This window comes from Denticeps clupeoides, chromosome 18, assembly GCF_900700375.1.
Source record: "Denticeps clupeoides chromosome 18, fDenClu1.1, whole genome shotgun sequence".
Classification (NCBI taxonomy): Eukaryota; Metazoa; Chordata; class Actinopteri; order Clupeiformes; family Denticipitidae; genus Denticeps; species Denticeps clupeoides.
In genome coordinates, this window is record NC_041724.1 from 4794651 (window position 1) to 4821947 (window position 27297).

A 27297-nucleotide genomic window follows, 5' to 3' on the forward strand; every position below is an offset into this window, starting at 1 on the left:
GGTTTCCTTTAGGATCTGATCACAAACTGAATACCTGCATGGATAAATGATCAAAATATCTTTTGCAATCATAACATGACAGTGCTAAATTCTGGTGGCTTGGCAGAGCAAGTCGCATAAAGGTAAAGGAGAATACAACTTTGGGGGCAGTGTGTTCCTTTTATGTTGTAAGATCAATGTCAGAACCGAGGAAGAAGACGTCGGACGCAGCGTTATGTGTTGCCAGTACCGCTTACTGAACGTGCATAATAAACACACATGAACTTTCCCCCCTCTGCATGTCAGATTCTTGACCCATTCAGAATCCACGTAAACAACCAACTAAAATATAGAAGGGCTGCTTATATATGGAAACAATAATTTACTTTTTTATTGGCCGCATTTTCCAGAGTGACTTAAATCGGCAATTACATGGACAGAGACCTTGGAGACACCCAGGCAGTAAGTTGAATTTGAACCTGTGGCTTTTTTTTTGGTTTGGGAAGAGGCATAAGAAAAATCGGTTTTCGCCCAATCTCAACATTTAGCTTTAATTAATTGTAACCGTTTTCCGTTTTAATGTCGCAAGATCTGGCAACATTAGGGTCGCTACCATCTAGGGCCTTCACGAAGCGTGGAATCATCGTACCATTAAACCTCATACTAATTAATACCGTTTATATTCACAGTTCCCATTCATGGTTTTATACAGGGAACCGGATGCGGCCAAAGCGAATCGGTCGCCGTGGCCAGTGCGTTCTGAAGGCGCCGCTTCTTTTTTTTTGGTCGCAGGTTGCCAGTTTTGTTGACACTTTTTCAACCAACGTTAGTAGTACTCGGCTTTCTCTAATGTCTCCAAATCTGGCAGCCACTGTTTACGCGCGTCTGCCAGGTTAAAGGGTCTTGAGACCGACTCTAAGGCTAATCTGTGTTCTTAAGGAATTAAAAAAAGGAAACGGCCAAGCAGTGCATTTATATGACATGTAATATAAATTAAATATATATATATATATAATTTAAAAGCCCTTTCCTCTGTCCCCAGTTTTCGTGACGCTGGCGGGGGCAGGGATCCTCGGGATGATCAATGGCAGGAGCTACGTGGACCTTCTCCACCGCGTCCCGAGGAGCTCGCATGCCATTGGCTGAGCCCGCGCAGAAGAAGGCCCACCTAGCGATCATATTGTGAGATTTCCACCCTTCGGACGATATTTGAATCCGCGGTGCAGGCGGCAGAAGTGGCATCGGGAAGAAGGTGAACAGAGATAAAAGCGCACCGATAGAAGAAACAGAGGTGAGTTTAATAGACTGTTGCAGGTCGGTAAAAAAAATGAGGGGGGGGGGCTCTCTAACCCCCCCTCCATCATGCAAATCGAAATGTATTTCGTTATTTTTTAATAACGGCGCCTTGCGGGCGGTGTAAATTGAGCGGTAAATAAAACTGGCGTAATTGCTGCACCGTCTTAAAGCGCGACGGGGGTGAGGTGACTTCGCGCTGTCACCCATCGTGCTGCACACGCACAGAGAAGCGACGTTGTGCGACCACTGTCACCGCATTGTTATTATCATTATTAAAAATAATAATTTGATTTGCCCTCGCGTGAATCGTGCACCCCCCCCCCCCCCCCCCCCGAATGACAATGCCCTTGCATTATGTCATTGTGCAGCTCGCTGTCATTTATGTTTGTCGGTAATCACGCTGTGTAATAATTAATGAGGGGGGTTGGGGGGTGTTAACCGTTTCGAGGACATTTTGTTCCTGCCCACATTTGGATGTGTCTGTTTTTTTTATTATTCAATGGTTCCGCTAAAGCCTATAAACTATAAATTGTCATTATTCATTCATGTATTGGTTACATTTGGCATTGAACACGGGGGGGTGATTTAATATCGATCTAACCCCCGCTCTCTCTCTCTGCTCTCTCTCTCTCTCTGTCCTCTGTCTTTCTGTGCAGCAGCGGGGCCAAGATGGATTTTTTAATGAAGGGGGTTTCCAAAGCCAAAGAAGGCATGGCGGTGGCCGCGGAGAAAACCAAGGAGGGCGTCGCGGTGGCGGCCGAGAAGACCAAGGAAGGGGTGATGTTCGTGGGTAAGATGCTCCCGAGTGGGGAGGGCGGGGTCGGCGTCACGCTTGGCTAGGTGGTGAATCCATGATCTCCGACATATGGAGACTGGGTGTGTGTTTGTGGGGGGGGGGCATCGCGTGACGTCACAGACGTAGTGATCGGTTTCCGCCATCGATTAGTCGCGGTTAGGGGTGGGGAGCCGACGCAGCTGCTACGTGTGGTCCATTTCCGCCGAAGTAATGCATGGTGGGTAATGCACGTCACGTGCGTTCTGCCGGTACCTCGCGACCGTTTCCCATCCTCTGCACCGCATACGCTCGTTTTCAGTCTATTTTTTAACCATTAACCGATAAAGACGGAACGAATAAAACTCTATTTGAGTAAACTTGGTTTCATGCGTGTCTGCACAGCGAACAGAATATAACAGGCTGTAATATAAACGCGGCGACGGTTCTGCCGGGCAAGGGCAGAAATGCTCCCTGGAAACCATCCAGCGACATCTCGATACCCTGCGTGCGCCCGAAGGGCGCCATGCAAGCCACATGTCACCGAATTCCGTGACCTCACACGAGTATCTGCTTCGCTGCAACGGTCCCGACGGCGGAGGCAGCTTCTCGTGGCCTCGCCAGTTGTTGCTGCGCTGCGTCGGGGTGTCTTGGCGAGGTGTCCGTTTCCAAACATGAGAGGCTCGGGTTACGCACGGCGAGGCGCGTCGTTGTGGAGGAAGGATGGAAGAACGGAATGATGGATGGATGGATGGATGGATGGATGGAAGGCGCATGCTGCTCGAGTGCAGGGATCCGTGAAGCTGGACGACGCGTCCGAGGAGATGAACGTGCGCCTGGCTACTGTTTTTACGCAGGGATCGTCGCCCCAGGAAATTCTGCAGTCACTTCTTCCGTCGCCAGCCACAGAGTAATACAGCAAAACTATTGCGGTTCATGTGCACTCAGGTGTTTGGCAGAGACAGAAGTCATTTCCCGGCCCTGGAATTATCATGGAATCCAACGGTCTCCATTCCGTCCCACCTTTACACCTGCAAACCCAGACAATCACCTGTCAGTCCAGAAATATGCTGGTTGAGATATTTTATGGTTCTTTGAAACACTGTACAAATTTTGGCATGCGTGTTCATTTCATTGCTGTTGTTATATTCTCTGTTATGTTCTCTTATTTTTCTACAGCTTTACATTCTGTAGTCATTTCTTTTATTGTAAGCCACGTCCAGCGGAATACAAGTCACTCTGGATAAGGGCGTCTGATAAATGCTGTAAATGTAAAAAAAACAATACTTCACTCCCAGATATGTAGGTATTTTACGGCCTGGTCATGTGAATTGACTTATGGGGTCTACGTTGTTGCACGTTGTGTATCAATAAAGCGGGTGCAGCTCACTCTTACCAACATCATATTCTGATCCAGCTGGAGGCGGGTGCCAGGCAAATGGTTCGTAATTGCATAACCGGCTCACAAGATCGGCAATTACTGTTCTGTCAACTGGTGCAGGTCGGACACGTGAAGCTGGGGGAGAAGCCTTGTTTACTAGAGACTCTTTGGCGCGGGTGTGTTTGTGTGTGTGTGTGTGTGTGTGTGAGCGGGGAACTTTATTGCATTGGCATCTGTTCCTCTTTCAGTAGCACAAGCAGTAAAAGACGCGTCTGTCACTCCGTGTAAAATTAAGGCCGGAGTTAATGGTCTGTTCATTCGTCTTCAGGATTTGAAATTCTGGCTTTTGGAATAATTTGGCACATAATCGATCAGCAATGATTGTTTTATTTTACTACACTAAATGGGTTTTTGTGGGTCATTTTGGTCCTTTTGTTAGACCTTTAAACGAGTCAAACGCTCCAGATATTTGTCATGTGGAAAGGAGACTGAAAGTGGAGGAAGAGCCCCGAGCGAAATGTGCAAGGTTGCGGTGAAGATGTGGGCCATGTGCACGCTCCTTCTGCCATTGTTGCGCTCCAGCCGAGAGAGCGCCGGAGCAAGGGCACACACTGTGCTCTTAGCACGGCGAGCGCGCTGCCCTACAAAGCCACACATGATTCGCCCGGTGGGCCTGGGTGGGGGAGGGGTCAGAAGAAGCTGATAGGGCTTCGCTCCACCTTGAGCAGTCTGCTGCACACCACTCAGCCGGCGTGTGGAGCACCCGGTGGCGGCGCCGCCTGCGCCCCCGCTGCACGTGCTCAGCATCACCTGTTATGATTTATTATTTGACATCGAAATAATATCAACTGTCCGATAAACGTTTCCCTCCTCTATGAAGAAAAATCTGGCTGATTTTAGACGCACGATATGTGCTGGAGAAGTCGGTCGGTAGAACTGGATGATTTCAGGATCACACCTTCCGCAGGGGGTGGCAAGCCACACTCAGTTTCTGTTGGGGTGCAAATGAATAATTAGGGTCATGTGATTTTTCGGCCTGCAGAGCGTTTGGCTCGGCTGCAGGAGAAGAGAAGATGCATAATTCATGTTGCCCAGTTACTAAACAATACCCACTGTGGCAAAAGTGACAAATCTTTCTAATGAACGAGTATTCCCAGGAAACACAATGCAGTTTTATAGATTGAGTTCATTCGTCTTTAGTGTGGCATCTTCAGTAAAATGTCGTTAATAGGGGTGTTTTTTGCGAAATCAGTTTGAAATAAGTCCATTACAGACTATTTACATTTACATTTGTGGTACTTATCAGATGGCCACATCCAGAGTGCATTTCAATCAATAGTTACAGGGACAGTCCCCCTGGAGACAGTGTCCTGCTCAGGGACGCATTGAACCTGTGACTTTCTGGTCTTCTGGTACATGATTTCTTAGCCACTGAAAAAAAATTGATTTAGGCGGTCTTAATTCCTTTTCATTATTTCAATCCATACATATTAAGTTAATTCAGCTTGATTTGTTTTTAACACATGATTTTTAATTTGTGTATAATCCAAATCAAACATGTAATTCTTACATGATGAAATCATATGTTACCTCAAGCTGAATAACTTAATATGTATGGCTTGAAATAATGCAAAGGAATCAGGACAGCATCAATCAAATTAATTATGTGGAGCAGAATTTTTCTAATAGGTTTTACCTCATAAATTTTTTTGTTCTTCTTTCAGGGAGTAAGACCAAAGACAGTGTTGCAACAGGTAAAACATATTTTTTTTCTTGATGGAATGTTTCTCATTTTAAAGTGGTATTTATTATTTCTTGGTTATTTTGGTGGTAAAAAAAATATTACTATGATATTAGAATACCCCACAGTATGGACTGGACACTACTCTCAGCCAATCAGTCTAATTATGCTCTGCCCCATTAATGCCCCAGGAAGCAGCACCATGGACAGCCCCTCTTTAAAAATCATTGCACCACAGTTAGATCAATGATTCTTTGTGAGGAATCCTGACTGAGGTCACGTCAGTCCGGCGCATATGTATTGGTATAATTGTATCTACAGCTACTTGGAACACAGACATGGAGTGGAATCTTCGCTCTGACCTTTCTACCGAATTCATTAACTGCGATGCTCTCATGTCCTCCAGTGGCTGAAAAGACGAAGGAGCAGGCATCACAGCTCGGAGGCGCCGTCATTTCAGGAGCCGGGAACATAGCCGCGGCCACCGGGCTGGTGAAGAAGGACGAGTTCCCCACTGACCTGAACGTAGGTCAAATTCCAATATAAAAACCTCAAAAGACTGCGACTTTGCGCCACATGTTCATCCGTCTGGTGAAAAAGCTGCAGATATTGCTCCGAATCTCCCACTGACGGGTGGCCCCGGTGACACCGCATCGGTGTCTGTGCAGTGGGCAGACAACAGGGCAGCTCTTCCCTGCGGGGCTATCACCTCTCCTCTCGCTCACGACCTTGTGCAATGTCACCGAGTCCTGTGCTCAGCGATTAAAAATCACTGGGCGGGGCTGACGTCTGTTCTCCTTTAACCGTGAAACTATAAAAAAAAATATACTACCTGTAATATTATCCAAGGAAGATCTTTTCTATAGAACAGTATTAGAATTAAATAATTGTCATAAATTACTTTGAAACGTGTAACAATTACATTGGATGCATGCCGTAAAAAAAAGGCCGCCTCTCCGTGTTGTTTACTCGATGCACCAGCCGCCTGACTAATCACTTAAATCGCTTATAGTGATTCTCACCTAAGAGGCTTCCGGCATTGCAGCTTTTTTCCTTTGTGTTAGGCAATGGCGAAGTAACTCATCACATCGTCATACTATGTCATGACGTATTTCCATGTCGTGTGTTTAGAAGAAAGTGAAAGTGGGCTGAGGTTAGATGGCATCCTCCTCGCCACAATTCTCAAGATTATTAGCTCGTGCAGCATGGCCTAATTGACGTGATTAGCGGAGTTTAAGAATAAACTCTGCCGTGACCCAGTAGTGTAGTTCAGGCTGCATGTGAAAGAAATACATCATTGCTGTTGCCAAATTTGTCCACAGAACCATTTTCACAGAATATCACAAGTGTTTTTTTTCTCCATGTTCTGTTACTGGGAGTTTATTGTCCAAATGAATGACAAAGATATTTTCTGATTGTGTCCCCAGCCTGAATTTGGCCAGGAGGCCATGGAGGAGCCTATGGGAGAGGGCATGATGGACCCAGAGGGTGAGACATACGACGAGTCTCAGCAGGTATTGCATTCACTTGTGCTTTGTGCTTTGTGCTTTCTATACCTACAGCAATGTGGCATCTCAACCGAACTTTATGCCTGGCCATTACCTCATGCATGAGCAGGCCTGACTGCAGGGGTGTAGTGTTTGAAGACGCTTTGGATAAGGGCGTCTGATAAATGCTGTAAATGATGTGAAGAGCTGTGGTGCATTGTGGGTAGCCCTCCCTTGGTTGCCAGCGCATGGACTCTCCCTGGATGGCACGTTGATCACTGTTATTGGAGCCTGTCAGCTGGGTGCTATGGGATCTGTGTCTCTTTTATAGACTGTCCTTTTAATTTATGTCCTGGGGGGGATGGAGGACGACTCAGATCTATAACAGCCATTAATCAGTTCCCGCCTGAGCTCACTGACTGGCCGTCTGTAGGGCTACAGCTGCCCCCTCATGGATAAAACTGGATTATACAGATATGGAGAGATAATTATGCAACTCTTCCTTTGGTATTGGAACCTTGTGTCAGTTGGGGTTGGGCAGACTGATATTTCACTAAAGTGACATTTGTGATGTCTTTCTCAGAATTTTTAATTCATTAGTACATTATTATTATTGTTGTTATATTTTTTGATATCTTCTGGAGTACATAAATAAAACTCCAAACCCTCAACATGGCATGTGTTGTTCCGATTATTATTATTATTATTATTATTATTATTATTATTGCAGCTTTTGCGCAGCCCTTTAGGTGTCAGGATGTCTATTTACACACAATTCACAAATGCATGTAGTGTAATTGACCAGCAGATGGCGACCACCGATCACCAGACATATTTTACTTTGACATAACTTAACTTTCATTTCTTGGCCACCATGTACCACCTTGTGCTATAAACTTTATGCTTCTCTTTGCAGGAGCAGAGCCAGGACTACGAACCTGAGGCGTAAACTCAACATTCCATGGTCCAGCCAGCAGCACAATAAAATTTATAACAATATACATACATACCAACAATAAGGACAAATGCTGAGCCCACTACAATAACTCTTGTTGCAGAAAATAGAAAAAAAAAACTATATAAATATATATATCCTGCCGAAAATGTTCTTCCTTTCAGATAAATACTTTTAATATGATCTATTGTAAATGTCATGTATGACTGTATTGTGTTGAGTGTATAGTTCATTCCTGAATGTGGGAGTCTCGGTCTCGTTTCCTTGATTCCCTCCCAATGAAATGAGACCTTGTCCCCGTTTGTGACTCTTTGTATTTGTGCAGCTGTATTTATATTTGTGTAATAGGTGGTTCTGAGCTTCCAAGGCATTGGGGGTTTAAGAAAAGGTCACCAACAATTAGACTATATTCTAGTGTTGTACAATGTTTGTTATGGGTTTACTATTGGACCAGCTTTTTATTTAATGATTTTAAGTAAAAGTTTTATACATTGTACCTTTATAGTTGATTGTGATATCATTATAGTGAATTATTTGTTGAAATTGGAAAATTATATATATTTGTGTGTATGTGTGTATGTATGTGTGTGCGTTTGTGAACCGGAGATTTTAAAAGTAAGAACAAATGTGTCTTTAAATCGTAATGGATGTCAGATTAATATGTGCTTTACGATGCTGGAAATGTCAATATAAAGGTTTATGTGTCAAGCAAGACAAATAAATCTTCTGTAAATTAAAAAAAATTGTGCATTTTATATTGGCAGTTTTTGTATGAAACATGCTGCAGTCTCTTCATTTTTCGGAACAGGATGAGCTCTCCCTAAATGAAAGATGGGATTTTCTAATGTGCAGACGTGAGCAGAACCTCCCTGGGTTCTGGACCTGAACTCTCATGTCTGAAATTCCTGGGTAATCTGCCCCTTTCGAACCCATTTGTGTGTGCCTAATCATACTGGAATGTGTGGGGTGCTGTGCCGCACACAGCAGAGGGTATTAAACCAGCCCGGCCCACAAGGCCCTTTATTTGTGAATGCAGTATATCGAGATTGTGGCTGGATCGGCAACATGGCCTCCATCAAGAAGTCCTTTGAGGGGCTAAAAAGTTCCACCCAATCAGCCGCCAAAGGCGTCACGGACACTGCAGGTACAGCAACATTCCTGACCATCTACAGCCTTCGCTTTCTCAGCTTGTTGTTGCTTTTTGTCCATGAAATGTGTCCGAGATTTGTGCCAGTAGATACCGAATTTGAATTCAATATATCTGATATAATATATTGTTCAAATTGAAGCTGAATGTTTTCATTAGAATTTTTTACGTCCCCAAAAACAGTCCAGTTTTTGTCAAGGACCCTGGTTTTGCATTGCAATAAAGTGAAATTTAATAGACATCGCTGAAATTGAGTTTGGGGTAGCATATTTGCGTCATATTTTTAACTATGTAAAAATGCAATTCAAATCTAATTTAAGTTTCTGTAGTGTGGTGGTTATCATGTGTGCCTAACATGCGAAAGGTCCTCGGTTCGAACATTCATGTTTAAATAACTCAGTGTATGGACCTTCCCCACTTCATGCACTGCTTTGGCTGGAACGCTGGGAGTTGTGCCCAGGAGGGAGGGTAATGTCATGATCCAGTCCGGGCGGGGTTACTCCGGGTCCGGTATATGGACTGGAATTTCATGTTCGTCCTGTGTAATGTTTCCTGTGTCTGATCATATAAAGCTGCCCTGTGCGTGTGTGTTCACCATTGGGTCATTGTTACATGTTACATGTTACATGTTAAGTGTTCCTGGATGTCTTCCCTGTCCTGTGCATCAAGTATTAAACCCTTGTTTCGTGACGTCATGCGTATGCGTCCTTCTTCATAGTTATGACCAGCCATCATTTTAGCCAGATTACCTGCCTCGCCATGCCAAGCGAGCGTGACAGCTTGTGTCCATTTGTTGAATCTGATTTCAGTACAAGCATCTCAAGATGCTGTCCACCAGGTGGCAGAGGCTTCCAAAGAAACCACTAATATAGGTGGGTGCAGGCACACCACCCACGGACCACTGCGGATGACACCTTTAAATGTCACTGAATTGCCACTGTGTAAACCATGCCAGACAACATTTGCGATGTGAATATATATGTGATTAAGTGGGAGAACAATGGATTCATATTCCTCCTCATATGATGATCATGTTAAAGCTGGAAACATTTTTCTCCATCAGATTAGATCTAAAATTTATTGCTCTAGGAATAAGCATATAGGGCAAGTAAACTTTATTATATGGTCGTTATATGATGCTAATTCTGGAATGTTTACATATGACTTTTCCTCAGCTGCTGAGGAAGCCTCCAGACAAACACAGAGCGCCATCAACACAGCAGCGGGAAAAGCCTCAGACACCATCAAGGAGTTTGGACAGAAGATGGGCACCAAATAATCCACGCTGCATCTTTGCCAGCGAGCTGGACAGCCTGCAGCAGAGCTATATTTCAAATTGATTGGTGAACACTAGTGGTAAATTCAAAGGAAACTGAGCAAAAATTAGACCAAACACATTCCAGTCCCAATAGATCAAACATGACGTGCTAATCTGTCCATACTTTATTGAAGCAATTATTTTTTACTTTGATAAAGATAAAATGTTGATATTACTGTCTTACAAATTTGTAAAAAAGCGTTAATATTTCTTTTCACATTAAATTAATAAAACAATATAATATATAGACACATTCTGCAATCTGCTGCAAACAGTGTAGTGTGCGAATGTGTGTGTTATTTGATTTACATCCGCCTGTTAACACTCATGGGGTCTAGATTCAAAGTCTTTATTCAATGAAATTTCTCCATTATCTAGTTTCTGACATTTTATGTGATAATTCTGACTAAATCTTTAATTACTGCTAGTATTTTAACGTAAAGAGTAACTGTTAAAGGGAAACTAAGTATGTGTGTGTGTGTGCATGTGTGTGTGTGTGTTTGCTTACACTTCATGCATTTCATCTTCATCCCACACAATTTCCTCCTCTTCCTCCCACTCATCTACCCTCTCATTTTCATAGCCAGTGACAGGCAGCCTCCTCTTGTTTAGCATTGTAGTCACGGCCATTTAAACAGCCGTTCATCTGCAGACCGCGCTCCAACTATACTGCCGGTTGCTAGGGAACAGATATCGGAGGGAGAGCTTGTGACCGGCAAAGCCCTCCGAATTGGCGGTGAGAACACGAGCGGTGGAACACAGCTCAGTGACACAGACGACCAGGCCGTACCATGCAGAACAATTTTAATACTTCTTATAAGTAATAGAACATATGATCACAAAACAAATTATGAATTAAGTGGATTATTATTATTCAAATAAAGAAAATAGAGCAAGACAATGATCAGACGAATAAGGGAAAGCAGAAGCTGGCAGACTGTCATATAATTTATCTCACATTTGTCTGAAGGCCACAGAGCATCAGATGCGGTCAAATCTAGTTCATGAAACTCAATTTTTAATAAACATGCTGTTTTTTTTCCTTGCATGTGATCTGCATGCTGTACAACTGCAAAGGTACAGCATTAATCACCATAATTTGCTGCTGATTAAAGAGCTGGAGAGAGTTTGTCATTTCATCACCACTTAGTGCCAGGCTGAGGCTGGTTTCCAGGGAAACTGAAAATCAGAAGCGCCTCAGTACTGTGAGCCACAGTAAAAGCCCAAGGACCTCCACACAGCAAGATCCTTCTGGAAATTCTTTTATTCGACTCGACTAATGCAAGGAAACGAGGGAAAGGAATCACTGCTCAGTCATGTCTTTGGATGTAGGATTCAAAAAATGTGGATAGAATTTTCAGTCAGTTGCCCTGGTAAGGCATATTGTATTTCAGATACAGCGTGTACCCTTACATTGTTTACATCAGATTTTCATGTTTCTGATGCCATTTTTTAGGACACGGCTACATTCCTGAATGACATTTTGTCGCAGGTTTAGAATTTTTAGAATGATAAGTAGACAGAATTTATTCAGTGTTTCTGAACATTTTGTGACATAAAGGTTTCCTAGATTTATTTATTTATTTGTTTGTTTTGTTCACCAAAAAATACATACTTATAATATTAGGAGTAATTTTTATTTAGTTAGTGAAACTAATCATTGTTCAAAGAGCATACTCAGAACTCCGAAATTCATTATCATTTCTAAGCTGCATTTTTCTCACTCTTGCACACACACACATACACAGACACACACATATGTGTTTCTATAATGTGAACAATATATGATGGACACAACTTCTGTTTGTATTTAAAAATTGACAGAATTGTCAGATATGGAAAGAGTTTGACTGACTCATTGTAACAATGATAATATTGTGATCAAAGCAATGCTGGCTGTGAAATTGCAGTCACTGAAGTGTTGAACCTGTCTTTGCAGGTTTCTAAATTTGTTTGATGTGTTTCACAGCTGACTGAGTTAACCTTCTCTTGGATGTCATAAAATGTGGAGCAGTGTGACAATGGGAAGCCTCAAAAACTTGTCTGACCACACAACTGAAGACTGCTGTAGTGCTGTTGTTATAGAGAACCCCCACGTGGCTGATCATGGACACTGGAACCCTGGTGACGGACAGAAATCCGCAAATAACTCTCACACAGACAAGCTCAACCAAGCTTTAGGAAGCTCAGAGGTTACTGTCACCTCAGAGGTGTCCGATAGTGCTGAGCAGGAGCTCGTCCAAGAGGATAAGACTGACCTGGGGCCAAAAACAAGTGGGTTGGTGATGGGGATGAGCTCAGCTCCGTCCACATCCAACAGTCACCCAGAGGTAGACCTGGCGAGAGAAAACATCACACCGAAAGAAAAACCTGTGGGGATTGTGCACTGTACACAACTAAAACGGGACGTCAGTCAAGAAATCACCATCCTTGTGACAAGCCATGACAACAGTCTACCAGCAGAGGAAAATGAGGGTGATTTCCACAGTGGACAAGAGTCAGCGTCCTGCAGTGAGCATGGTAGGAGGAGAGACAACACCAGTATTGATGGCACTATTGTTTTGGCAAGTGTGATTACCATAAATGAATTAGACAGAAGCAAAATAATTGGGTCTGACTCCATGATGAATGCTGACGTAAGTGGCCAACAATTGCAGAGTCATTCAAACTGTCAAAAGAACATGAATGCATCCCAGCAGGATGGTGCGCAAAAGAGAGACACCAACTCCTCAGCTTTTGATCCAATGGGTATCTCAGTAAGTTCCAGGGACATAGATGAAGCAGACTCTGGACCTGTCAACAGAGCCAGCAAGACCTTATTTGAGCAGAATGTGGTACAACAACTCAACAAAGACCATGAATTTAAAGACAACCCCCTAAATACTGAAACTAAAGACCAATCACCATGTAATCCACAGCACATGCAGACTCAGGTTAGCCTGGAGGTCACGTATCAGTCGGTGGCCACAAGCCCAATGACACCCTCAGACAGTGCCACGGCATTCCAGTTTCCATATTCTTTAAAAAACACTGGTGGCAATGTGACTATGGACACATCCAAGGCACCAGATAAAGACAACTTGAAGATCTTGTGTCACTCTGTGGCAACTAGTCCAATGACGCCTCCAGGTGGTGCAGTGACATTCCTGTTTCCACACTCCTTGAGCAAACCTTGTGGCCCTGGATCCGATCAGGTCGGCCATATGGAAATGAAAGATGGTAAGCTACAGGTCATGTGCTACTCAACAGCTACTAGCCCCATGACACCAGCAGAAGGAGTTTCAGCTTTCCTTTATCCACAGTCTTTGGCAACAGCTTCTGTCATAGGTCCTGAGGATGCAACTCCAGTACAAACGAAAGGTACCAGTCTTGGAGTTGTGTGTCACTCAGCAGCCACAAGCCCCATGATGCCCCCAGATGGGACGGCCGCATTTCTGTTTCCACAGACTATGGCAAATGTTGGTGACAAAGCTTCTGCTGAAGTCACTCAGGAGGAAACCAAAGACAGTAAGCTGCAAGTCATGTGTTATTCAGTGGCCACTAGCCCTTTTATATTTCCAGAGGGGGTTGCATCCTTTTTCTTTCCACAGTCCATGGTTAAAGCTGGTGTCAGGAGCACTGGAGAATCTAATGAAGGGGATAACAAGGAAAGTAGCCTGCAGGTCACAAGTCACTCAGTGGCCACTAGCCCCATGACCCCTGTAAACAGTGCCAGTGCCTTTGCATTTCCCCAGTCCTTGTCCAAGACAAGTGTCAGTAGCCCAGAAGATGTGGGTAAGGGGGAAACCCAAGACAATAGGCTTCAGGTCATTTGTTATTCGATTGCTACAAGCCCAATGATGACACCAGACAGTGCCACTGCTTTCCAGTTTCCTCAACCCCTGAACAAGTCTGGTAGCAAATGCTCAGAAGATCCAAATCAGGAGGATGCCAAAGATGGCAGGTTGCATGTGATATGCCATTCAGTGGCTACTAGTCCCATGACACCTCCAGATGGTCCTATGGCTTTCCATTTCCCAATCTCCTTAGCTAAGGCTGGCAGCAGAGGTCCAGAAGATGTCGTTATGTGTTACTCAGCAGCCACCAGCCCAATGACACCCCCAGAAGGTACTCCTGCCTTCTTATTTCCATACTCGATGGCCACAAGTGTTGTAAGAAGCCCTGAGCAACTCGAAACTAAAGCAACTAAGCTGGAGGTCACATGCCACTCAGTGGCCACAAGCCCCATGACACCACCAGATGGTGCCGCTGCCTTCCAGTATCCACAGTCTATGTTGGCAAAGTGTGTTGTGAGAAACACTGAAGATGTAATTCGGGTAGAATCCACAGATGGTCGGTTGCGGGTCACGTGTCACTCAGTGGCAACCAGCCCAATGACACCGCCAGACAGTGCCATGGCCTTCCAGTTTCCACAGTTCTTGTCTAGTCCTGGTGACAAAACCTCGGCTGAAGTAACTCGAGTGGGTAATAAATATCATGGGTTGCAGGTCACCTCCCAGGTAGAGTTTCAGTCTGTTGCCACCTCTCCCACGATTCCCATTGGCCTGACAACACCCGGAATACTTTCTGAGCCTCAGCCAACGACTGAAGATGGCCCCAACGAATCGCCAGAACCAGTGCAGGAGGTGAGCTGGGATGAAAAGGGAATGACATGGGAGGTATATGGGGCAGTGGTGGATGTCACTGTTTTGGGTTCAGCCATCCAGAAACACCTGGAGAAGCAAGTGAAAAAGCACTGGAAGCAGCCACCATCAGCCACGTCATCTCCCCCTCTCAACCAGGAAGCTCCACAGACACCAGGGCCATCTTCATCGCCGCCAATCTCTGAGGCCCTCCTCACTGGCTCAGTGAAACAAAGCAGTGCAAAGAAGAAGGAGGAAAAGCAGTTCAGGAAGCGTAGAGGAGTGCGCCGGAATCCCCTCCGTGGCATTTTTCAGCGAATCCACCGGCCGCACTGCTGCTCCAGCTCTCGATCAGAAGAATGACTATCAGATGTTTTGATAGTCGTATCCCATATTACACCAGTGTAAATATTTCTAGTCAGGATGTTGTTTCTGGGTGAAGATAAGTATTTGTCTTACTATTTTACACTATCTGCCCTAAGCGGGAGTGTAATTAGCCACTACAGCTTTGAAAGCATGTTGACTTTTCTGCCATTTAGAAAATATGTTTGCATTTTGAATCTAATCAGTGATTTTGACCTGAGTGCAACGATGGCTTTTGTGAAAGTGCTGAGAGCAATTACATATAATAAGACACTTGGCAGTGAGTGGAGAACTCAACTGGTTTTAAAATGAAAAGCTCACAGCACAGCCTTGTTCAGAAATGTCATGATTTTTTATCTGCCAAATCAACATTCTGAGCGGGATATCATTTTAACAAATGATTTAATTTCTGCCAAAAACAGTTTTCCTTTTTTTTTCAAAACATGTTTGAAGAATTTGTGCAGCTACATCCTTTTAAACTATTTCTAAAGGCCACCACTGCCAAACAATATTGAATTAAATATACAGCATATTTTCTACAATAGTGTTTTGACAAGTTACATTGCGATAAACACCAAAAAGATGAATTCTGACAGATTTGTCTTTGTAAAAATATGAATGTGTAAATATTGCTCCTTGTTGGCTTTAATCAGCTTTGCTATGCTATGTAAATGTGTTTTTCTCAAAATTTTAAATTGTGTATTGCAAAATAATTCAATGTACCTCATGTGACCATCCTGTATATTCCTTAAAGAAACACTCATATTAGGTAAAGATATGAAGAAGGTTAGTAAAATTGAGATATTTCAGTATTACAAAACATTCAGACAAGAGTTTTGTTTCAATCAGTTAGTGGTTCCGTAGGCACCTACAGCAAACTATTAAATCTGACCTTTATGAACATGCCCAATGTGCTATGTCGTTAATAGCCAGTCAGAGATATACCCTTGGTCTTCAGTTGAAGTCTACTTCCTACTTGGTGGGTTAAAACAAAATCCTGTTGTGGAAATTTTGCTTTTGCTGATCTTTCTGAAATGTCCAGCCCTGGTACAGCATCTACTGCTTTCATGGTCCTTGATCATCAAAGACTGCTATTTGAGTTTAAGTGAGGCTGATTGTTAATGCACTGCACTGTTTTTTTCTTCTTCTTTTTTTGTTAATGCGCTTTTGTTGTTCCTGCGTTAAGTACAGCATAATTGATTCATGCTCCTACTGTGTGGTACAACTCTTAAGTTTGTGGATGAATTTGTGTACATTTTCTTTTAGTGCAAGCAAAAGACCTTTGGATTAGAAATCAAATACCAGAAAGCCATTTATTGGATAAATATCACACAGATTGAAATGTTTCTATACTCATAAAATCCTATTATACATGAAAATAATGTCAGTCTGATGTTCTTACCGCATATTTCTGTGGATAGAAATATGTGACACACACACTGTATCAGCATATGCATTGTGCCACAGTCCAATATAAAAGTTCAACATTTAACAGACCAAAAGCATACTCCGTAAGACTGAGAAAGCATGAAGTTATACATTCATATGCACAACATCCATATTGGATTCAACTCATTCAGTTCTGAAACAGGCTTCTATTCTTTAGTTTAAAATATGAAAGGTTTTTTCAAAGAAGGAATGGGATTTGTAGACAAAAGTTATACAAAAAATGTGAAGCAAAGTACACTGCACTGGAAAAATTATTAAAAGGATTAAATCATACAAAAATACACAGGTTTTGGGACATTTAAACAGTTGGCAATTTAAAGTGACAGCACAGACACCAACAGATCATCTGTGAATCAGAGATATGGAAGCCTGCTGAGCCATAAATAAAATCTTTTTTCAAGTCACAAAAAGGTAATAACTGGTCTTGACTGTAGATTATGAAATGTTATTTTAGAATGAAAAAAAAAGAATAAATGTATGTCTTAAAGTGCCTCACATTCCTCTTGTTGCCTTTGTTGCAGTGAAGAGCTGGGAAAGCTCTTTTGCTCCAGTGCTTAGAGGTCTGTGGTGTTCATGGAAGGGTTGGCAAATGTTAGCGAAGGGCTCCCAGAACGATTCTTCTTGCCTCGCTGTGCCAGTGCAGCTCCAAGAGGTTCAATGTATTGGGGTTCCCTTCCATTTTCCTCCTCTTCCTCCTCAATTACCTGTCAAAGAAACACGGTTACATTAAAATATGTTGTCACACACTATTAACACTTGGCCACATTGTACTGGTGTCATGCTTTAGTTTTTAGGTACGCCTCTTTACCATCATTGGCATTGTGTCTTTCTCAGTCATGTTCATATCAATGTTGTAGTCCAGGGAATTAAGGCTAAAAAAATGAAACAGAAAACCACACATCAGAATCCCACAAAGTAGCATTCTCTATCATAACCGGGTGGAAATTGCATGACTGAGGGCCATTACCAGTATATGCAACTGGCTTGGTTGCTTGGAAGAAAGATCAGAGAAAGGTACACATTGTGTGATTCTGAAAGGTCATACAAACTACAGCACACGGATCACGAGGGAGAACAGTGGAGATAAAGAGAGCTCTGGATAATTTACCTTACACATCCTTCTGTCATGTAAGACTTTAGTTTGCAACCATGATTCAAACTCTAAGCTTTAGCATTGCCCCAATTGGCAAGTCATGAAATCAATACAGAAATTATAAAAGAGGCTTTATCAGTCTGTTGGGATGAACCTTGAGCCTTGATTGGTTTGAACTGTTCTAGTTACTGGATTTGCTCTTCCGGTACAAGAGCTGGGTCTTGATGATTCACTGCAGGAGTCCAAAAGTCCGTTGTCCCTGCCATTTCCTCCCAAGCGATCAGGGTCAAAAGATACAACAATACATATGTTGGCCCTACGATGAATGTGAAGACAAAACTGTCCACTCAGATCATGGTACCTCGCTCTGTCTGTGTTAGATCCATCCTCATCGAAGCCTAGGTCAGTGGCTGTGTCAATGTTCAGATTCAGAACTGGGTTTGCCCTACAGAACATGACACACAAAACAGTAATAACTAGATATGGTAATGCAATCATAAGGACATTACTAATCATAGTAGTTAAGACTCACCCTTCCATGGTGTACTTGTTGGTTCCAGGCACAACCGGACCACTTTTTTGATTCTCATTGGCCGTCATTGCTGCTGAATTCATGGCTTTAGCTGCTTTGAGTTTCCTCTTATAACTGAAATGCAACAAGAAAAAAACTAAAAAGTGGGAAGTGCAACAATATATGTAAGCTCATGTAAAAACCTTGAGAAACAGGTTGATCATTGCACACACAAGAGTCTTTTCATTTTTTACAGTCTATGGGGACACATGTTGCCATAGAAATGGAGGTGTTATCTCACAAAGCATCTATGTTTTGAACAGTGCAACCTATGCCCGCACCGTTAAAAAAACGCAATAAAAAACACACTGCATCATATTATTTATCTTATCTTACCGGCACAGAAATATTCACTTACTTCCGTTTAATGCACACGAGAGATGTGGATGTGACAACAAGCGTTATAACCAGGGCTCCCACCAGACCAACCATGACGAAGAAGCCCAGGTTGTCTTCAGTATTGCCATCAGAGCCGCCAGAGTGCTGTCAATGCAAGAATGTAAAAACGTTGGGAAATAAGTTCTGCTCATTAGTGAGCTCATGTCTCTAACAGGTTATGTTATCGATCTACTTACTACTCCTGTCAGGCCGTACTCAAAGAGAATATCTCTGTACTCTTCATTCCGGTTCACGATGTTTAAAACAGCGTCATAGCTGAGTGCAGTGCCGTTGGAATAAATGAAGTATGCTTCCACAACAGTTACTGAGTCCTCTGCCCTGTAGGAATTAAAACAGCACATTTGCTGAGGAATCACAGTGAATAATTTATTAGCCATTTAAGCGACACATCAAATGATTGAAGCGTTGCAATGATTCATGTAATTAAACACTATATTCATGTATACTCATATAAAATTCATTTAGTGGTTATTTTATCATTGTGTGCTGGCTGCTGTTTAAAACAAGGAATAACTGCATAGATTGTGACCCACCTAGTGGATCACATTAGTTACAACAGGCAACCAAGCAGAATTTGAAAATAATATATTTTGTGAATATAATTTTTAATTTTAAGCTCCCACCTTTTTTCAGACCTCTTTGCTTTAACATCCATAATGTGAACAATTGTCCTGGTGGCTAATTCAAGGTTGCTGGAAAGTAAGAGAATGTGGGATTTTAACACAGCTCGCAGATTGAGCAAACATACTAGATTAGACTAGTATAGTAAATAATAAATCTTACATTTTAATCTGTTCTTCGTTGACTTTGAAATCTTGCACCGTGGTTCTAAACTCAAGGGAAACTCTGTAAGATTTGTCAACTGTGAAAATCTGCCAGAGAGAAACAGTTGGTTGTTGGGTCATCATCAGCACAGATACAGCGGTAACACAGTAAGCAAATGTGTGACAGAGCTACCGTTATTTCTGTGGCTGAAGAGAGTTGTGGCGCTGCAGCGTTGCCCGCTTTCACTGTCAACACATATCTACCCTTCCGCTCAACGTCCAGAGTCTCAAGGGACCTGAAGAGTATTTGACAAAAATTGCTTAATAAATTAAACAAACCACTGAGCACCAGTGCAAGAGTTAAATGTGTACCTTATTACCGCATTACAGCACGGCTCAATCTGAGGCACATCAGCATAAAAATTTGTGATCAGATCTTCCGTCTGATTATTTGTATGCACAAACTTCACTGACTGCACGCTAAACACCATTTCAGCATTTGGCAGTGTGTCACGGTCTCTGGCCTATGAAATAGACCAAGGTGAAGCTATAGTTATAACAAGAAACAAGTCTGTATTAAGTCTCATCAATCAAAGATACTCACGTAGACATGAGCCACTGACGTGTCCTTCTTTGTACTTTCGGCTAGAACAACTGTGAGAAAAACACGAGAACACATCAATTATTCAGAATAAATAATGTTATGTAATAAATATAATGTATCGTTGCCATGAAGATTAGGTACCAAAGTTAGGTTGTGCATGATAAAACTCTGGGGCATTGTCATTGATGTCCTCAATTTCAAAAATCACTTTGCCTGGAAATAAATAATACAGTTTATCCAACTGTATCAAGAAAGGAAGAAACTTAAATTGGCTGGAAGCCTATACCTATGCTACTGTCTTCTCCCTTTTCGGTGTAAATATCAGTTATTGCCACATTCAGCACGACCAACGGATGTGCCTCGTAGTCAATGACAAACTCTGGGTTAACCTTCACATCTCCGGTGGGCTCCACAATGAACCACTCCTCCTCGCACGGCTCCAAAATCTTAGTACTCTCACATTCACTGGAGACCAGCTTGTATGTCAGTGAGTGGTTTGTGTCCAGATCTTTGCCCTCGAGTTTTCCCACATCACCGGTGATGGTTGTGTTCTCTTTGACATGAAATTTTGTGTCGTTCAGCATTGGTGTTTCGTCGTTGACGTCCAGAACCTTGACATTTGCAGTTGTCGTGGCTTTTCTCCCATCCACATCGGTGGCCGTCACGGTGAAGGTGTATGAGCGGCGGCCATGGTCGTAGTCCAGCTCAGTGTCAGCATCCACACTGATGTTCCCGCTGAAACCTTTGCCATTAGTGGCTTGAAAGCTGCGAATGAAGAAGTTCCCAAGGTTCCCTCCGAGGTCGAAGGAGATGCGGTTGTTCGTGTAAGTCTGGTCAGCATCATCGGCCCACACAGAGCCAACAAATGCATCTAAAGATAGAGCAAGTTCTCAGTGCAGGAAGTTCGCCATTAGAAATGTGTGTGAAAACACACGTCAGTTAAAGCGTACTTACTCTTTTCACTTTCCTTTACTGTGAAGTTATACTCTGACTGTCTGAAATGTGGATCATTGTCATTAACATCCTGAAATGATATAGAAAATTATCTTTATGGCATTCCACAGTGTTTTTTTCCCAAAGAACAGAACATTATACAACTATATAGTAGATATAAATATGACATAAGATTACAATTAGATGAGTGTTTACCATTAATATTAATTCATGGCTGTTTTAACAACTAAAGTATGACACATGTGGTTTTAAGCAATATCATTCATGCAGCAGATGGAAAGGGCAGCAGGATTTTTAAAATGTCTGACTTGGTCACTCTCACAATCCCACTTAACCAGTCAGAATGGCAGGTTGGAAAACGACTGTGTAATCTTTAAACTATAAGCAATGAAAGTATACAGTATATAGTACACTAAATATCAAAAACATAACTACATAACTATCCCTGTCCCGTGGTCTTGTATATGTTGTGATTGAAGTTAAAAAGGAACATAATTTTTTTTTTTTTTTGTAAAACAAAAAGTGAATGATGAGAGCACAGATACACATACAGACTTTCTTGTGTCAACTGCTTAGAGCCAATATATTATTATTACTGAACAGTTGGCATACCCATGTATTGATCATAAAGTGGTTGGTCAAAACAAACCACCATTAATTATCATACCTGTTGGAAAATTAGATCAGCACAGGAACAAAACAAATTATTTTATAAGCATTAGTCCATGTAATTCCTAAGATGTGTACAATGGATGACACCAGGCTTACCTGAACTTCTATTAAGACCATGGCCCAAGTCGATTTGCGTGGTTCGCCCATGTCATAAGCAGTCACATTTAGCTCAATTTGTCCTTTCAGTTCAATATCTATAGCCTCTCTGTCCAGAATGCCGTTGGTTTCAATCTTTCCAGTGTCCCGGTCGATGGTAAAGTTCTTTTGGAATTCACTGTCAACTATTTCATATTGAATCTTGCTGTTTACGGTGTCAGGCTCATCATTATCACTAGCCTGGCAATGGGGGTAAATAAACACCATCTTTATAAAGTGTATATACAATTCATGGTGATGCATTTAGGTGGCACAATCAATAAACAGTCCAGAAATAACTTTACTGACCTGGACTTCAAACATAAGGCCATTTACGTTCTCATTGACATAGAACTCATAAAATGGTCGTATCATTTTTGGAGCGTGATCATTGATGTCAAGAAGAACAATCTCCAGTATTGTTGAGCCAATATTGTTCGCTTTGTCTCGTGCCTGCAATGTTGCAGAGTAAGAACTCCGAACCTCCCGGTCAAGCAGTTCGCTGCTTTGGACTGTTATACCACCAGTTTTTGGGTCAACATTGAAACGGCTGTGTCTGTAAAAAAGATGTGACCAAATGTGCATAAACCTGAGAAGATCTAGCATCTTTGGAGAAAATCCCATGCTAATTGTGTGACAGCCCGTTTTCATGAGACTACTTACAGACTCTCAGGCAGCAGTTTGTATTCAATATTGCCAGCATCCTCTGTATCAAGATCAGTTGCCTGCCAAGAACACACATTTTGTCGTTTTTTTGCAGTATTCCAGGCGTTGTTTACTTATATGTGTTACATGTATTTTTGGTAAAACTCACTGTAATGGTGGCGATCAGAGTTCCTACTGGACTGTGCTCTTTCACCATCTCTGTATAGGTATCATTCTCAAATGTGGGCCGGTTGTCATTGATGTCATTGATCGTAATCGTTACAGTGGCAGTTGACCGGAAGGCCTCATTTAAGGAATCCAAAGCAACTACCTGCAAATAATATGACAAACTGCCAGTGAACATTATACAAGCAGTTTACTGTGAGAATAATGTTGCTTAGGAACAGGTAGGTCAGAGTTTCTCAAGATAAATGGCCATAAATGGATGCCGCACTGTGGATTTTCCATGGTGACAATAAACCATGAGATGTACCATCCAGAAAAACACACAAAATATTGGCACCTGTAGGCTAATATTTCATTTGATGGGCTAATCTGCCAAAGTCTTAGTAGTGCAGATAACTCATGCTATAACACTAAACATTTTAAGAAGTGATAATGACTGGACATGTTGTTGATGAAAAACATTCGCAATTCCAAATGTGCTGGTGCTCTCCACACACTATGTAATTGATCTTAAGAATATTTACCCATCCTAATTATGCAAAGCCAATTTCAGTTAAGCCAGGATAATTCTGGATTCACTGAAATCCCAGACCTCTCAGCTCGCGCAGCAACGGTTGCCGTGGGCAGCATGGGCACAACTCTCACCTGCACGGTCATCGTTTTGTATTTTTCGTAGTCAACCTCCTCTGGGTTTTTTACTAGAATTTGGATTTGGGTCTGTGTCAGGGCAGAAGAGGGCGAAATGGAGAATGCGCCCTTGTCAGGGCCCTCCAGGCTCAGAAGAAACGTGCCGTTCTCCATCTATGGAGCAAAGATTCGCAACACGGCAATTACTGAGACGCAAGTTGGCACCATTGCAAAAATAAAACACAGATTGAATTGATTAATAAATAAAGAAAACATTGTAGTCTGACCTTATCCAGGTCCTGCACGTGAACGTTAAGGCCCTGCACAGGCAGACCTACGGACGAGTGCTCGTCAATTTCACCCTGGAAACTGTCCTGTTCGACGCAATCCGTGTCTGAACAATCCAAAAAAACTGGCTTGTTGTCATTTATATCTCTGATGATGATTTGGATCTGATCAGTTGTCTTTGCCTGGACTCCATTGATGTCTAGCAGGCTCTCTTTTGCCTAAAAAGAAACACATTTCTTTGTCATTTTTTTTGTGCCAACACAAGAACTTTCAACAACACCAAAAACATCAATGTCACCTCTATCTGAAGAACCACAACTGCGTCGTTCATACTGTTTTCCAAAAGGGCTTCACGGTCTATGTCACTTTTGACACTTATGATGCCAGAGCTTTCAATGATTTGGAAAAGGTCAGGAACAGAAGAAGCTGTGGAAACGAAAGACATAAATTGACAATAATGTTATCCACCTCTTCGTCTTTTTAAGTGTGGAACCTTAATAAAAAATGTCAGAGCACTAAAACATGGAAGTACTAGAACATCAATTTGACTGGATGTCTTGATACTAGGAAAAACAATTTAAGAACTCTTATGGTTATTCTGTCTATAAAATCTTGAATAAATAAACATATTGCAATGGTTATCAAATCATGTTGTTTTTTTGACATATGGGGGATCAGAAAATATGCAGAGGTGCATGTCAACTGTCATCTTTAAGAGGAAAAGATATGCAATGCTGCAAGTTAGTCTTGTTTGAACTTCAAACAGCGTGTAAATTCCGTCCTTATAAATGGAGGTAGTTTAAAAACGTTCTCACTTGTGATGCTGTAAAGTATTTTGTCGTTAATGCCAGTATCAGGATCTCTTGCTCGCACTTGAAACACAGATGTGCCCTTATGTGAAAGAGTAAAAGAATTATGTAAAAATGCACAGGCCAAGCCATGGATAAACTGCCTGAATGCATGGTCTGCTCACCAGTGGGGTGCCTTCTTCCACAGAAGCTGTGCCTGGAAGGTTTAAAAACTGGGGATCTAGATTAGCCACATCCTTAATGTTGACAGACAGGAAGGCGAGATTTGACTGTACATAATTTGGATTATCACCCAATGGGCCACCGTTATCCTATAAAATCAAGAAGATTTTTATGTTAGGCAAAAAGTAATAATCTAAACCCTGGGCTTTTTTGTAAAGATGAAAGATTATGATTTATTAATTATGGACTTACTGAGGCATTGATGGTTAGCTGATAAAAATAGCTTTTATCTGTGTAGCTCAGTTCTCCTGTTAGCATGATAATTCCATTTTTGTCAATGCTGAACATGCTCGGATCATCACTGGGTATAACCTGCATTAAGAAGGTTACCAAGGGAAGTTTACGATTTCTCAGATCACCACTGTAAATGTACTGACATTTAAATCATTTATTAGGCGTCCTTATCTAGAGCAACTTACAATCAAGAGTTACAGGCCCCATGGCATTCGGGGTTCGGTGTCTTGCTCAAGAACATAATGTTAATACTTGGTGTTTGAACCACTTTGAACCTGTTTGAACTGTACTTCTGGTTTCCAACTAGGCTAACACAACCCCGTGAAAAAAGGTTTTATTGAAGTGATTGATTACCTCGGAAATTGCATAATTCACAACTCCAGCCATTCCAATGTCTTTATCTATCGCTGTCACTTGGAAGATACTTTCTCCAGGAGGAGTAGTCTGTGTTTATGAAAAGGTTGGAGAGAAACAGTTGTGGTTTAATGTGACATTTGGCTAGATGTGGGCCTTGTGGGCCATATTAAATACTGCAGTTCTATGTACAGATTTAGCCAAGGTAACATTCACACAGGATCAAGACTGTTAAGAGCCTCATCACAGCACCTTCTTCTAATCTTTGACACCTTCATGATTCGGTCATTAATGAGTTAATAATAGTCATTGCATGTGACAATCTAAAAGTAAAAAACAACTAATTATTTGTTATTGCTTACCTCTGGTACAACAGTACTGTAAGGAATTCCAATGAATTCTGGTCTATTATCATTTGCATCCTCTACTACAATGAAAATGGAGGCAGAAACCTGAAAAAATAAACAAAACATTAACTTTTAAGTTAGTAGTAGTACTAGTAGTAATTGTCTTAGTAGTTTAAATGTTATGTACATGAACATTATATAAAACAATATTTACAAATCCTACACATTGCAGAACATTGTCTTATGAACTCACATCAGGGTAAATGTGATCAGTAACAGTAACTGTAACTTCGATAAGCTCTTGGTTCTAAAACAAAAGAAAGAGAGAGAAGAAAAGAAGTGATGAGTGGAAGTTTACAATACATGACATTTAAAGTGTAGAACTAATGACTTTTTTAGATTTCATGGCTCAAATGACGACATGAAGACATGAATCTACCTCTCTGTCGAGTTGACTCTTGACAGTCACCTCTCCGGTGTCTTTATCAACATTGAAGTAGAAGGTATTTGGGCCTGTCATTCCATATGATAGCTTATCTCCATCATGGTCAGTTGCCAGAATAGTAAATGCATAGCCACCTGTACATTTTACATGTTTAAAATGTAACATTATAAAAAGAAAGAAAGAAGGAAATAAGAAAGAAAGACAGAAATACCTATAGGGATATCTTCACGTAGCTGTACAACTTCCGTGGAGATCTCTGGAATGCTGTTGCCGTTGACATAGGCTGGAAAAAATCATGAATATAAATGGAAAAAGTGAATAGATTCAATTTCACTTTATTTTTCCATTTTCATACATTTAGATTCTTTTCTTGGTTGTAATAATGGGTACAACTTTTGACCTTTTGTAAAATATGTTCTTCCTTTACTTGAATCAGCACAATAGCTATAAGTCATACCAAATTCATTACAATACATTCTAAAAATCAACAATAAATTCAAGATATCATTGGCTAGTAAAATATGAACTTGACAATAAACTTAAATATAATATCCCATGATCATTGTATTAATGTGCCCAAAAACTGTGGAAAAAATAGAAGGTTTTAGGTAAACAGAGAACAGATACTTACATATGGCAATGAGCGAGAGAAGGGAAACAACCTGAATTCTCCCCACCTTGCCCATGACTATGATAATGGGAAAGTGATGATAAAACATTACTATGATTAATATCCTTTTGCCATGCTGAAATCTCTAGATATCAAAGTTTGATATCTGGATTTGTAAATAAGGAAAAAATATACATTTTTATGTTTGTAAAATATAAAAAATATGTATAAGTTTAAGGTATTATATAAGATGTGAAGGAGATCTACTTACTCCCAGAGCGAAGGCCTTGACGCGCTTTGACCATGAGACCTGCCGTGACTGAGGAGATCGGGTCCTCAGCAGAACCTTTGCCTGGTAGACCTTGGCTGATTACAGCCTGCAGGCTGTAAACGTAAATCATTAACACAGCGTGAAAAAGCCCAGCGCGCCTCTCCGCTGAGCCTCTTCACTTTGTGGACTCCTGACAAAGCTGCTTACTCGTGGCATGAGGTCTGTTCCTAAAGCCAAGCGGCACACCGACGACAGACTGCTTCGTTCTCCCGGACTTACCAGGTGTGATGAGCCCAACCCCATCCTTTCCATCCAGGAACTTATCATTTCCAACAAGTTTAAACGTCTAAGTGCACAAAATTAGCATATTGGGCGTAATCTTGTGACTTAAGGAGCGTAGAGAGCTCTTAAACGGCTTACCAGAATCAGACACTAACCTGCTCTAGAGATTTATGAAAGGTTCGTGTGTGAACAATGGGCAATGTGGTTAAAAAAAAAAAAAACATTCCAGGACACCAGGATGGCGGTCAAACAACAAACCCCACTTAGCAGTCCAG

The 27297-nt window shown here is 41.7% G+C and overlaps 3 protein-coding genes across 5 annotated transcripts; 2 read left to right on the plus strand and 1 right to left on the minus strand.

Annotated features, from left to right (window-relative positions):
* The first annotated feature begins 923 nt into the window (after positions 1-923).
* On the plus strand, positions 924-8354 carry sncb (synuclein, beta). 2 transcript variants are annotated; one of them, XM_028960476.1, is made up of 6 exons: positions 924-1270; positions 1935-2065; positions 5153-5182; positions 5576-5694; positions 6597-6683; positions 7573-8354. In XM_028960476.1, the coding sequence occupies exons 2-6, from the start codon at positions 1945-1947 to the stop codon at positions 7603-7605; spliced, it is 390 nt and encodes a 129-aa protein (XP_028816309.1). In that variant the 5' UTR covers positions 924-1270; positions 1935-1944; the 3' UTR covers positions 7606-8354. The 2 variants fall into 2 exon arrangements, with proteins under 2 accessions (XP_028816309.1, XP_028816308.1); XM_028960475.1 differs by having other exon boundaries at positions 928-1270; positions 1932-2065.
* Positions 8355-8482: 128 nt separating this feature from the next.
* gprin1 (G protein regulated inducer of neurite outgrowth 1) lies at positions 8483-16440 on the plus strand. The gene is made up of 4 exons (XM_028960473.1): positions 8483-8755; positions 9568-9630; positions 9934-11449; positions 12046-16440. The coding sequence occupies exon 4, from the start codon at positions 12080-12082 to the stop codon at positions 15059-15061; it is 2982 nt and encodes a 993-aa protein (XP_028816306.1). The 5' UTR covers positions 8483-8755; positions 9568-9630; positions 9934-11449; positions 12046-12079; the 3' UTR covers positions 15062-16440.
* cdhr2 (cadherin related family member 2) lies at positions 16356-26938 on the minus strand. 2 transcript variants are annotated; one of them, XM_028960471.1, is made up of 31 exons: positions 26741-26938; positions 26491-26547; positions 26071-26142; positions 25854-25993; positions 25668-25721; positions 25430-25519; positions 25068-25157; positions 24672-24791; positions 24422-24568; positions 24264-24339; positions 23747-23874; positions 23448-23666; positions 23179-23334; positions 22517-22678; positions 22366-22427; positions 22012-22258; positions 21664-21903; positions 20896-20965; positions 20228-20812; positions 20083-20154; positions 19942-19991; positions 19710-19861; positions 19531-19633; positions 19357-19445; positions 19197-19265; positions 18750-18891; positions 18533-18657; positions 18136-18249; positions 17965-18048; positions 17319-17382; positions 16356-17214 (listed from the first exon to the last, which is right to left on the minus strand). In XM_028960471.1, exons 1-31 carry the CDS (start codon positions 26868-26870, stop codon positions 17065-17067), a joined length of 4059 nt encoding a protein of 1352 aa, XP_028816304.1. In that variant the 5' UTR covers positions 26871-26938; the 3' UTR covers positions 16356-17064. The 2 variants fall into 2 exon arrangements, with proteins under 2 accessions (XP_028816304.1, XP_028816305.1); XM_028960472.1 differs by lacking the exon at positions 17319-17382 and having other exon boundaries at positions 17084-17214.
* Between the last annotated feature and the right edge of the window lie 359 nt (positions 26939-27297).